The sequence below is a fragment of the Neofelis nebulosa genome, chromosome 16 (assembly GCF_028018385.1).
Source record: "Neofelis nebulosa isolate mNeoNeb1 chromosome 16, mNeoNeb1.pri, whole genome shotgun sequence".
Classification (NCBI taxonomy): Eukaryota; Metazoa; Chordata; class Mammalia; order Carnivora; family Felidae; genus Neofelis; species Neofelis nebulosa.
Window position 1 is genome coordinate 49,301,023 of NC_080797.1, and position 13,528 is coordinate 49,314,550.

The 13,528-nt window shown below is 33.1% G+C and overlaps 1 protein-coding gene across 1 annotated transcript in view; it reads left to right on the forward strand.

Moving 5' to 3' along the window:
- BRIP1 (BRCA1 interacting helicase 1) overlaps positions 1-13,528 on the forward strand; it is a 209,866-nt gene that overhangs the window by 159,021 nt on the left and 37,317 nt on the right. Inside the window, 1 exon segment of the mRNA XM_058702531.1 lies at positions 12,180-12,292. Coding sequence (XP_058558514.1) covers positions 12,180-12,292 — 113 coding nt within the window.

A 13,528-nucleotide genomic window follows, 5' to 3' on the forward strand; every position in this document is an offset into this window, starting at 1 on the left:
CAAAGTGATAAAGAATATTATGAAAGATATTAAAAAGTGCTAGTGTTATAATTTGTCAGAAAATTTAAGATCAATTGCAGAAATTATTTAGCAAAAATTGTGTTTCAAAACTGAATGCTGTTCTCTATGTCCTGCCAAAGTACATACTTTCATTGATATTTGATGAAAAAGTAGCTACGTCATAAACTGAAGAAATTTATTTTATGTTACCTAAGATAATGTGCCTATATACTGAATAGAACAGTTTAAATGTCTTCATAGGGAGTTGATCCAGGTGGTAAAGCCCTAATTTGAGGTGAACAGCCTAAGAGATGGCCTACATTGGCTAGATGGCCCACATTGTCTCTATTAGTCCTGTGACTTCTTTCATATATGTGCAACAATATAGTATAACAGAATGTAAAGCCCACCCAAACCATCGGATTTTAGAAATAATGGGATATGTAATGACTCCAATCCACTTACCTCCAATATGTGATGATGCTTTACTGTTTTGTGTGTCATTTATTTCTTCAACTCTGTGTGGCAGGAATTATTTTCTTATGTTTTCTTGTTTTCTTCCACTTACAAAGGAGGAAACTAAGAAAGAAAGCTAAATTGAGGAGGTACTGTGCCTCGCCCAAGGTCAAACAACTAATTAGTGTCAAAGCCTTGAATCCAAGCTGTGCATTTTTTCCATTATACCTCCTTCCCTCAGAACCTACTATAGCATGAATATATATATGACCTTTTCTAGAGATGATAACTTAAGCATCTTCAGATTTATATAGATGATATTTTAGTATGGGCAGCCTAACTGAATTGCCACAAAACTTAGTATTTAAAAGAATTTTTTTTTAACTTTGCCCTTTATAGAATGAGTGTATTCAACTTAAGGTTTCTTACATGTTTTAAAATATTAACTGTCTTTTTTTTTCTTTTAATAGAAAAATATTAATTTCTGCTTTTTTCTGGGTTCATTATCTTATCTTGAAAAATTATTTTTGTAATAAAAAAACCCAAAGATCTCATGCACCATACTGACAGAATGTTTTTGCATTATTCAGAATTACTTAGATGTTGCTGAGTTACCAATAAACTATTCTGGATAGTAGCTAAATTATTATAACTAGTTGAGGTAAAATATGTTGAGTATGTCGAGAATAAGAGATGCCTAGTTTGAGGAGAATGTTTTTTTCTTATATTTGAAATTTCTAGGCCATTTTTTTTTTAACAATGATAACTTATAACACAGAGTTCAATATAGATTTTTTCTGTACAAAGTGTGTGACCCAAAGCAGCCTTAAAGCATATGTGAAGTAAGTTATGTTACTGATACTGTGTCTGTTACTATGTCTTGATTCTTATTTCTTAGTAGATTATTGTGGTCAATTCCTATTGTAACAAGAAAAGTAAGTAACAATTGAAAACCATCTCCAATGTGTATGTGGTTTTTTGTGTGTATTTTTTTTTTAAACTCTAAAAGGGAGCCTGGCTTCTTAAGTCTTGGCAGAAATCCATTTTTTCCCCTTTTAAGAAAATATATATACTATATTTGGTTAACTTGGTGTTTCAGAAATCTTGAAAATATGCCAGATGAAATAAAACCAGCTATATTCCTTTTATCTAGCTAAATTATTTTACATACAAGATCTTATGCTGAGTTTAGAACTCTAACCATTGGAATTTATATTGTGATACCCTGATAAAAAGTGTTTATACTGTGATGATATAAAGCAGTAAATGTCTCTAATGCACAGTCTCTGTCTCCAGATTTGGTTTGCTATAAATGTTTATGTTTTAGGTCCTTTACCTTGGCGAAAGATAAAACTATGCATCTTGAGTGTTTGCTGGACAAATGTGTTTATTTTTTTGAGGCAAAGTTTTAAAATATTTTTAATAATAAGTTTAGCTGATTGTTGTCAGTCTTATTTTGATTGAGGCTTGAACTTCTGTTTTAAAGCTTACATATGAGAAAAAAATATATTCTGCCTATAGTGATTGCTTTTAGAAAAGCACTTAATACTGAAATCATAATATATATTCATATGAATTGGGATAAATTCCCCGGTCTTTTATATGAGGCAGTAAAGTGAGGAGATGCATTTATAATTCCAGTTCATATTTATCACACCACTTATTTCTTCAGAAGCTATGTGTAAAATGATACTCTCATCATGCAGAGCTACTTATGGCCACACTGTTGGGTTTGACTAAGTTGAAAAAATAATCTAGTGTTCAAAAGTGTGACTTAAATTTCTTGTTGACATATACAGTATAATCCTTTTGGTTATTTTATATATTCTATACCCATTCAGTAGTGTAGTACGTATACTGTCTCCAATAAAACTGAGTCATTAAAGGACTTGAGAAACTTACTGTTTGATCTCAAGTATATTATAGTGTAATAGTAAAATCAGAATCCAGAACCATTTAACTTCTGCTTGACAATAGTTATCTGGGTATTTTTACATAATTCTCTAAGTGTCACCTCAGTCTTGATTATCTGTGTCTGCTATTCAGGATCTCATCTTTGCTTACATCAGGTTAGCTTTTGATGCACAGATATTTTTAGTTGCCCAGAAACTACTATATTAAGGGTTGTTTTTTTTTTTTTTTCATTTTCTGTGAACTTAAACTCATTATGGAAAAAAAAAATTCAGTGCAGCATCTGAACCAATGGGTTGCAGACTCAAGCCACTAAAGGAGTTAAACAGGTTATTTAAATGAGTGAGCTAGTTGAGGGTTGGTAAATAGTTCAAATTATTTTAAGCTATGGTAAGAGCCACATGAAACGTAAGTTTGGGCCCTCAGTTTGCAACCTTTGATAAAATAGTTTGATTTCTCTCTGCTGTTTACACACCCCTCCAGAATTACACATACTAATTTATTGGGGGTGGGGACCAAGTGGTTTAAACTCTTTCTAGAGTGTACAATTAAATATAGCTTTCTATTTTGGGAAAGCCTTGTAAAATACATTTGAAAAGTAATGTTAACTGGTCTACAAGATCATCTTTCCAAACCACACTTCAGCTTAGTTTATAGTGTTTACTTTCTGTCAAAACTTAGAAAAAACATTCACAGTTAACTTCCATAATATAAAATGTCTGTCTCGTTAGGCATTAAAGGATTGATCAACAGGTATAATGTTGTTAGACTGTATTGCTAATGTGAATGTGGACATGACCTCCCAAATAGATCAAAGAGTAATCTCTTTGACAGTTACAAGATGGCAGAGCTTGCCATGGGCCTTTTGCTGCTGCACATTGAAACTATTTGTTTGGAAATCATGCCTGAGGGATGAGAATGCATTTATAAGGATGAGCAGGTAAAAGTAAAAGGTTGCCTTTTGACATTTCAACTAATCCCTTCCAGCCTTTGGTTTACTTAACATTTAGGCTATTTGCTGGCAGGAGAAACTGACTTTTTCACATATGCTTTATGTCATTTTAAATTGGGCATTGATTTTCATGCCTGATAATCCCTAAGTGTACAGTGTAATAGATTCTGATGTCATTATAATGCGGTATACGATCTTCCTACCTTTTCTAAACCCTTAACCTTGCTTTCCCTAATGAAATGTGCTTCCCCAAGACAATTTTTTCTTTTTATTAATTTTTAGGAGTTTGTTTCTTTATATAATAAAAAATATTTAAATGTTAATTGATATATATATATTTACCTTCAAAAGTTTTTTTTTTTTCTTTTCGCCTAAAATAATTTTCCTGGGTAAAATACTCACAGTATTTTAAAGGCTATTTGGATGGTAGAGAATATTTGAAAACTTATAAGAAATTGAATTCATGTTGTCAAACATAAAAATTAGTTCACTTTAATGAAAACTAAAACACTAAGGAGAGATAATTTTGTTTATTTAATCTAATAGTTGCTACATTATCTCTGTTTCATTTATAACTAACATATCCTAGAACAACTGTTATCATAGGCAGAGTGATCTTTATAAAGTATTTGTTTGGAATAAGGTGTAGGGAAATTTGAAAGCCCTTAAGCTATTATGTCTAACAAAGGATAAATGCTACAATTTGGCAGGGGTTGGCAGGTACCCTCAAAGAATATAAAGAAACTACTTAGTTATATTTTGAGAGATAGGTAGGAAATATACATTTTTCCCAGTTGGATAGAATTTTTAAAGTATATTTTCTTTTAATCTCTACATATTATAATATACTTTATCACTGAATTGTTACTTTTACATACTATTATCTAACCTTTCCTATGATGCCATATTATTATATTATTTTTTAAAATATAACCTATAACACTTAAAGGAAAGTGTACTTCCTTTGTATTCTAGTTATAAAGTTTTAATATAGAAATTTGACAGGTTATTTTGAGAGGATATAAAGTACAATTTCTTTCCTACCAATTTGAAAGCTACTTGTCAGAAGTATACTCTTCTGATTTCTCGTCTGACACATGTCCTTTTGTTTAAAAAGGTTAATAGTAATATAGAGTGTATTGAAGAGACTTTGTTTTCTCTTGAGTAGTTTTACAACTTTTTTTGTTTTTTAGTTTTTATTTATTTATTTCAAGAGAGGGGAGGAGGGGGAGAGACTGAGAGAGGAAGAGAAAGAATGCCAAGAAGGCTCTGCACTGTAATTGCGAGGCTTCTACGCTGGGCTCGAACCCACTAACCATGAGATCATCACCTGAGCTGAAATCAAGAGTTGGACGCTCAACCGACTGAGTCACCCAGGCGCCCTAAGTAGTTTCACAACTTCTTAAAACTAACTTGTTAATTTATCTTGAAAGTCCAGAGTTTATCCAAGAAGGTAACTCTTTATACCTTTAATTAGGCTTATACTACAAAAATATACTATATACTTCCCCAGGAATACTACATATGAGATCTTAAAAAGTTGACTAAGTGAAGAAAGAGCAGTTCCTGCTGTTTCATATTCAATAACTAGTTGCTGGGTATTATAGTCAATTGTTTCTTCTTCTTTCTCCTTTCTTCTTCTTCTTGTTCTTCTCCTTCTTCTTCCTCCTCCCCCATCCTCCTCCTCCTCCTCCTCCTCCTCCTCCTCCTCCTCGTCGTCGTCGTCGTCTTCTTCTTCTTCTTCTTCTTCTTCTTCTTCTTCTTCTTCATGTTTATTTATTTTTTGAGAGAGAGAGCAGGGGAGGGGCAGAGAGTGAGGGAGACAGAGAACCCCAAGCAGGCTCCACACTGTTAGTGTGGAGCCCGACGTGGGGCTCATGCTCAGAAACTGTGAGATCATGACCTAAGCTGAAATCAAGAGTCAGATGCTTAACTGATTGAGCTACCCAGGCACCCCTGTAGTCAATTTCTGTGAGCTCCCAATACTAGCAGATAGTTATAGGTGAATAAATTGCTGTCGTTGTATTTGAGAACTATTTTAAATTTTACTTTAATTAGATTTTCTTACTGATTCCATTTCTAATTAGGAAAAGTAAGCCACAACAGAATTGATTTACCCAAGATCACTCAGGAAAGCTATATAGTGTCTTGACTCCAGAGTTTTCACTCTTAAGAGAGCAAGCTCTGGAAAGAGACCTAGATTCAGTTCCCAGCTCTACTCCTGTGCACTGTGCTTAGAACATTATAGGAGCTCAATAAATGTTATTATCATTTATTATTAAAATCTGTTGTTCCCATCTTTTCCAATTTTGACTTTGTGTTTAGCTAATTGTGTATACCATTCATTCTGACCTTGTATAAAAGTAGTTCACTCTTGGGAGGATGTAATTTTAACATTTTTTATGAAGACCATATGAAGGCTGTGTATGTGGTATCCTTTGGTGTGACACTGTTTTTTAATAGGAATGTAGCATTATATGCTGTAATTGAGTCCATCTTTGAAAAGGAGTATGATTTTATTTTATTTATTTTTTCGCAGTTCTTAAATTTTTAATTCTCTTGTGCAAAAAATATATCTTTAATTAAATAGAACAAGAATTTATTTGTCCAGATGAACCTGATTTTTAATTTCTTGACTGTATACACACCACAAAACTGCCCCCCCAACTACGTTTGGCAGTTGTATTTGTAGTATATTATATTTATATCTTATTTTGGAAAGATTTGACATCCATAGTCTCCTTTAGGAACCTTGATTTGTTTATATAGATCTTGTTTTTGGTCCTTCAGCAAAGCTTTATAAATTCTTTTAAGAAATGGATCTAGTTCATTTTTGTTGGTTTTATTCCTAGGAATTTGATAATTTCTGTTGGTCCTGTGAATGGAATTTTCTCCTCACTATGTTTTCTAAATAGTCATTGTAATATGAAGGAAAGCTATTAATGTTTTTGGTTGACTACATAGTTTGACCATCTTTTAGAATTCTTACTAGTTTCAATAATTTCCCACTTCAGTTCTTAGATTTTCTAGGTTTATATTCAAATCATCTACAAATAATGGTGATGTTTATTTTTTTTCTAATTGGTACTATTGGTTTTTCTTAGTTCATTTAGTGATTAGAATCTCCAAGTAATCTTACATGATGACAGTGGATTTTGGATATTCCTATCATTTGTTGAATCCTTTGGATCTGAGAGAATTGAAGACATTTTTCAACCCAGAAAAATTCCTTTTATTTCTTTGGTTATTTATCCTCTAGTCTGTCTTTCTTGATCTTCTGGCCTTCCATCTTCCATGTCTCTCTTCTTCATTTTCCATTTCATTACTGTCTTCATGTTTTGGGTTTGTTTCCCTGGAAGCCGAGCTTGAGATGGGGACTGTAAGGACAGGCACTTACTGAAGGAACATTCTTTTTTTTTTTTTAAGGAAAATTTACCTCTTTTAATATTGAGAAGACTCAGTATTCTTAAGTAACCAAAGACCTGATAAAAAAGACAACATGAAGTTATTTTGGTAAGATACAAAATCATTGTTGTCTAGGAAGATTACTTAAAGTATAAAGAAGAACCTTTTACAAGTTCACAATCTCTTATTACCTAGAATAGAATAGTCCAGGAAAAAAAATGTCCTTTTAACAGAAAATTTTAAATTACAGTTTTATATAAGTACACTATTGATATTAAAGCCTATCTTTTAATTTTATTTTTTATTTTTTAAAATTTACATCCAAATTAGCATATAGTGACAACAGTGATTTCAGGAGTAGATTCCTTAGTGCCCCTTAACCATTTAGCCCTTCCCCCCTCCCACAACCCCTCCAGTAACCCTCAGTTTGTCCTCCATATTTATGAGTCTCTTCTGTTTTGTCCCCCTCCCTGTTCTTATATTATTTTTGTTTCCCATCCCTGATGTTCATCTGTTTTGTCTCTTAAAGTCCTCATGAGTGAAGTAATATGATATTTGTCTTTCTCTGACTAATTTCACTTAGCATAATACCCTCCAGTTCCATCCACGTAGTTGCAAATGGCAAGATTTCATTCTTTTTGATTGCTGAGTAATACTCCATTGTGTCTATATATATATATATATATATATATATATATATATATATATATATATATACCACATTTTCTTTATCCATTCATCCATCGATGGACATTTGGGCTCTTTTCCATACTTTGGCTATTGTTGATAGTGCTGCTATAAACATGGAGGTGCATGTGTCCCTTCGAAACAGCACACCTGTATCCCCTGGATAAATGACCAGTAGTGCAATTGCTGGGTCGTAGGTTAGTTCTGTTTTTAGTTTTTTGAGGAACCTCCATACTGTTTTCCAGAGTGGCTGCACCAGCTTGCATTCCCAGAAAAGGAGTATGATTTTAATATCAAGCTCAATTGACTAGACGGCAGGATTTACTGTGATGTCTTTTCCAGCAAAGAAGAAGTTTAATTTAACAGTCTCTGTGTGTTAGTACTGTGTATTAGTACCTAGATAGAAAATGAATATAGTCTCAGCCACTTGGAAAAGTATGAGATTCTTGATATCCTTTAATAGTGGAGCCTTTGAAGTACTAAGTATTGTCTCAAATGTATTAGTACTGTTTCAACTCTGAATTTTAAATTTGTTCAGATCATCACTGACTGCTTTCACATGCTTTGATTCTTTCATACCTATGTCTTTGGTGTGTGGGGCTCTAGTTGATGCTTTTCATTGCTTCTGTGGATCTGTCTTAAGATTTACCAGTTCTTCTGTCTTCTCTGATCTGTTAAACCCATCCAATGGATTTTTATTTTAGTTACTATATTTTTCAGGTATAGAATTTCCATTTGGGTCTTTTTTTATAGTTTCCATTTCTCCAAAGTTCATTTATTAAGCTATATATTTTTAAGTTGTTTAAATATATTTATAACGGCTACAACAAGGTCTTTGCTAATTCCAGTAGCTGGGCCCTTGCTAGATTGGTTTTTGTTCACTCTTTTTTTCTTTGATTATGGCTCACATTTTTATTAGTAATTTTTATTGTACACTGGACATTGTAGATGGTACATTATAGAGATTCTGTTTTCTGTTATTCTCTGAAGAATATTGATTTTTGTTTTTTGTAGGTAGTTCAGTTAGTAGCTGATGATCTTGAACTTACATGGGCATGATTTGACAAGTTTTTAGGGGAACTCTGGAAAAGCTCAAAGTACATAATCTTTAAATTTTTTTTTTTTTTTTTTTTTGAGACAGAGAAAGACAGAGCATGAACGGGGGAGAGTCAGAGAGAGGGAGACACAGAATCTGAAACAGGCTCCAGGCTCTGAGCTGTCAGCACAGAGCCCGACGCGGGGCTTGAACTCACGGACCGCGAGATCATGACCTGAGCCAAAGTCAGCCGCTTAACAGACTGAGCCACCCAGGCGCCCCTCTTTAAATTTTTTTTAATGTTTATTTTTTAGACAGAGAGAGACAGACAGAGCATGAGTGGGGGAGGGGCAAAGTGAGGGAGGGGGACACAGAATCTGAAGCAGGCTTCAGGCTCCCAGCACAGACCCCTGTGTGGGGCTCAGACTTCATGAACTGCGAGATCATGACCTGAGCCAAAGTCACATGCTTAACCACTGAGCCACCCAAGCATCCCTCAAAGTACATAATCTTTAAACTCTGTCTCCCCTGTGATTTTTGTCAGGGTTTTGGTTTAAATCTTTTTGGGAGTTGGTTTAGAATTGGCATCTTTCTAAATCATGGTCCTTTTTAAAAACATTATACCTGACTGTGTGTGAGTGTGTGTGTGTGTGTGTGTGTGTGTGTGTGTGTGTATTTTACTTGATTTTTTATTTACAAAATATATTTTGGCTAAATTTCCATGTCAAAATATATAAATCTATTTCTTTTAATTAGTATTTATCTCAGAATAAATGTAATATAACATTTAATTATCCACTTGATAATTAGACATTTAGGTTGTTTCTTATTTGTCTTTAGTAGAAAGATGCTATGAATATCCTTGCACATATTATCTATATGTACTTGTAGGAAAATAGAAACACTTGTGGTAAATATTTGTCAGTATTCTGCAGATAAAAACAGTGGGATTGTTAAATTTGCATTTCTTGCAAAATAAAAAGATAAAGTTAAGTATCTTTTCATGTGGGTTACTAGCCAGTTACCATTCATCTAGTTCTGTAAAAGATGCTATTTGGGTTTTGAGGGGGATTGCACTGAATCTGTAGATCATTTTGGGCAATAAGGACATCTTAACAATACTAATTATTCCAATGCATAAACATAGTATCTTTCCATTTCTTTGTGTTTCTTCAGTTTCTTTCATCAATGTCTTAAAGTTTTCAGTGTAAAGATCTTTCACCTCCTTGATTTATTTTTATTTTAGAGAGTGAGCAGGGGAGAGAGAGAGGTAATCTTAAGCAGACTCCACACTCAGTGTGGAACCCGAAACAGGGCTCAATCTCATGACTCTGGAATCATGACCTGAGCTGAAATCAAGAGTCAGACACTTAACCAACTGAGCCACCCAGGTGCTCCTCACCTCCTTGGTTTAATTTATCCCAAAGTATTTTATTCTTTTTGATGCTATTGTAAATGGGACTGTTTTTCTTTTTCTTTTCTTTTCTTTTTGTTTGGATAGTTTGTTGTTAGTGTATGGAAATACAGCTGATTTTTGTATGATGTTTTTGTATCCTCCAACTTTACTAAATTCATTTATTAGTGCTAACAGTTTTTTGGTAGAGTCTTTAGGGCTTTTTACATATGAGATCATGTCATATGCAAACAAAGTTTTACTTCGTCCTTTCTGGATTGGATTCCTTTTATTTCTTGCCTAATTGTCCTGGCAAAGAATTTCAGTATTTTGTTGACTAGAAGTGGTGAGAGTGGGCACATTTGTCTTATTCCTGATACTAGAAGAAAAGTTTTCAGCTTTTCACCACAGAGTATATTAGCTGCAGGCTTGTTATATATGGCCTTTATTATGTTGAGGTACATTCCTTTTATATCTGATTTATTGAGAGTTTTAATCATGAAAGGATGTTGAATTTTCGCAAATGCTTTTTTGCCTCTTTTGAGATGATTATATGATTTTTGTTCTCCCTTTTGTTAATGTGGTTTATTACATTTATTGATTTATGTATAGTTAAATTAATCTTTCATTCCAGGAATAAATCCCTCTTGATCATGTATCTAATCCTTTTAATGTGATGTTGAATTTAGTTTGTTGGTATTTTGATAAAGATTTTTGCAACAGTGTTTATCCTATAGGGATATAGCCCTGTAATTTTCTCTTCTTGTAGTGTCCTGATTTGACTTTGGTATGTGAGTAGTACTGGCTTCTTAACATGAGTTTGGAAGTTTTTCTGTCTCTTCAATATTTTGGAAGCATTTGAGAAGGAACAGGTGATAATTCTTCCTTAAATGCTTGATAGAATTTACCATTGAAGCCATCTAGTCCTAGGATTTGTTGTTGTTGTTGTTGTTGTTGTTGTTGTTGTTGTTGTTGTTCAGAGACTTTTGATTACTGCTTCAATTTTCTTGCTTATTATAGATCTGTTCAGATTTTTTCTCTTCATTATTTAGCCTTGGTATGTTGTATATTTGTAGGAATCTATCCATTCCTTCTGGGTTATCCCAGAAATGTACTCTTTCATTTATAATTTTATTTGACCCTTTCTTTTGCTTAGTTAGCAAAAAGTTTATCAGTTTTGTCTTTTCAGAAAACCAGTTCTTCATTTCAGTGATTTTTATCTATTGTTTTCTAGCTTCAAAGTTTATTTCTGCTCTCATCTTAGTTTCCTTCCTTAAGCTAACTTTGAGATTAAGCTATTCTTCCTTTTCTAATTACTTAAGGTGGAAAGTTAGGTGGTTTATCTGAGATCTTTTTTTTTTTTTTTTTTTTTTTTACTGTAGATATTTATTGCTATAAACTTTTCTCTTAGAACTGCTTTTGCTGCATCTGATAGTTTTGGTTTATTGTGTTGCCATTTTCATTTGTATCAAGATATTTTTTAAGTTCTCCTTTGATTTCTTCTTTGACCCATTGTTCAGTTGTGTGTTATTTAATTTCCACATGTTTGTGAACATTCCAGTTTTCCTTGTGTTAATAGATTTCTAATTTCATACCATTGATGTTGTAAAAGATACATTATATGATTTATATGATATAATGTATCCTGGAGAATATTCCATGCACACTTGAGAAGAATGTGTGTTCTGCTGCTGTAGATTTAAACCAAATCATAACAATATTTACATTAAATGTGAAGGGTGTAAACACCCCAATCAAAAAAGCAGGTATTATCAGGCTGGATAAACATAAAAGAATGAACCACTGATGTATATTTCATCATGAATGAATTCCAAAATCATTATGCTAAATGAAAACAACAAGCGATTACATACTATATAATAACATTTACATGGAATTCTAGGAAAGGCAAAAAGGTAAGCAGATCATTGTTTGACAGAGTCAGCAGTGAAGGAGAGAGACTGAAAAGGAATAGAAAGGACATTTAGGAGGGTGTAAGAATATTCTAAATTATGATTGTAGTGATGGTTACGTGACTATGTATTTGTCAAAACTTATCTACATGTACATTGAAAGTTTGTGAATTTTATTTTCTGTAAATTATTTCTCAATAAAACTGATTTCATCACACAGCTAATTAATTATTTGCATGTAGGAGTTCAGGGAATATAAGGATGAATAAACATGTTTTAAATGAACTGAAAAAAAATGTATTACTGAAATACTGAAAAACAAAATGTCTCTACCCTAATAAAATGATTCAGAATGTTGGAAGTTAATATGGTTTTTTAACTGAGCCGTAATTATCTACTATATTTTTAATATTTTTAAATTATTAGGTTGTACTAAAGCGACAGTACAATGATCAGCACTCCAAACTGAGAGGTCTTTTACCTGGTCGTCAATGGTATGAAATTCAAGCATATAGGGCCTTAAACCAGGCCCTAGGCAGGTAAGTGAAATTTCATGTAATATAACTGTAATATTAACCTTTGGTCAGGGCTGTAGAAGAGATAGTCTTGCTACTTTAATCCTTATAATAAATTTGATAGAATTGTATTTCACTAGAACCTTAGGAACTGGTTTGTTTGTTTGTTTGTTTGTTTGTTTATGAGAGAGAATGCATGTGAGTCGGGAAAGGGCAGAGGGAGAGAGAGAATCCCAAGCAGGCTCTGTGCCATCCGCACAGACCTCAATATGTGGCTCAAACTCACAAACTGTGAGATTATCACCTGAGCTGAAATCAAGAGTCCAATTCCTAAATGACTGAGCCACCCAGGTACCCCTGGAACTGGTATATTTTTAATGATAGATGTCACAAGTGAAAGCTAAAAAGAATCGATGGAACAAATGAAACTCTACAAACTCTGCTAAAGTTTAAAGATTTGTGGTTGGGACACTTGGGTGGCTCAGTCGGTTGAGCGTTCAGCTCTGGCTCAGGTTGTGATCTCACAGTTGGTGAGTTTAAGCCCTGCATCAGGCTCTCTGCCATCAACACAGAGCATGCTTCTGATCATCTGTCCTCCTCTCTCTGCCCCTTCCCCACTTGCTCTCTCTGTCTCTCTCAAAAGTAAATAAACAAACTTAAAAAATAAAGGATTTAAAAAATATGTAAAGATTTATAATTGATCAGTGAATGTCACACAGAAGAGGTACTCCATAAATGTTTATAGAAGTTCACTATCTCAAACAATAAAAGTTTTACCTTGTGAACATCAGAACCCAATTGATGATTTTATGGGTATAAAGCAAACTATTCAAGAAGAGATAAAACAAACTATACTCGTGGTACTAAAGAATTAACATCAACTAATAATAACATTTAATTGTAATACTTCTTTTCTAAGGATTCTGGTCCATTAAGATTTGTGTTTTGTACAACTAGTTATTAAATCACCATTTTATAGCATAATTTTCATATTGTAGGACATCAATGTTTAATTTATAAACACTGTAATTCTTGTATTTTTAATAATATAATTTAATATTTCATATTCTCTGTTTATGAAATTATTATTAGTTAAAGCCATGTAATTTTCCTGTGAGGCTATAAGGCACTCAGATAATTAAAATAAAAGAACACAGGTTAAGAATAAAATCATCAGGGGCTCTTGGGTGGCTCATTTGGTTAAGTGTCCCACTTGGTTTTGGTTCAGGTCATGATCTCGTGGTTTGTGAGTTCAAGCCT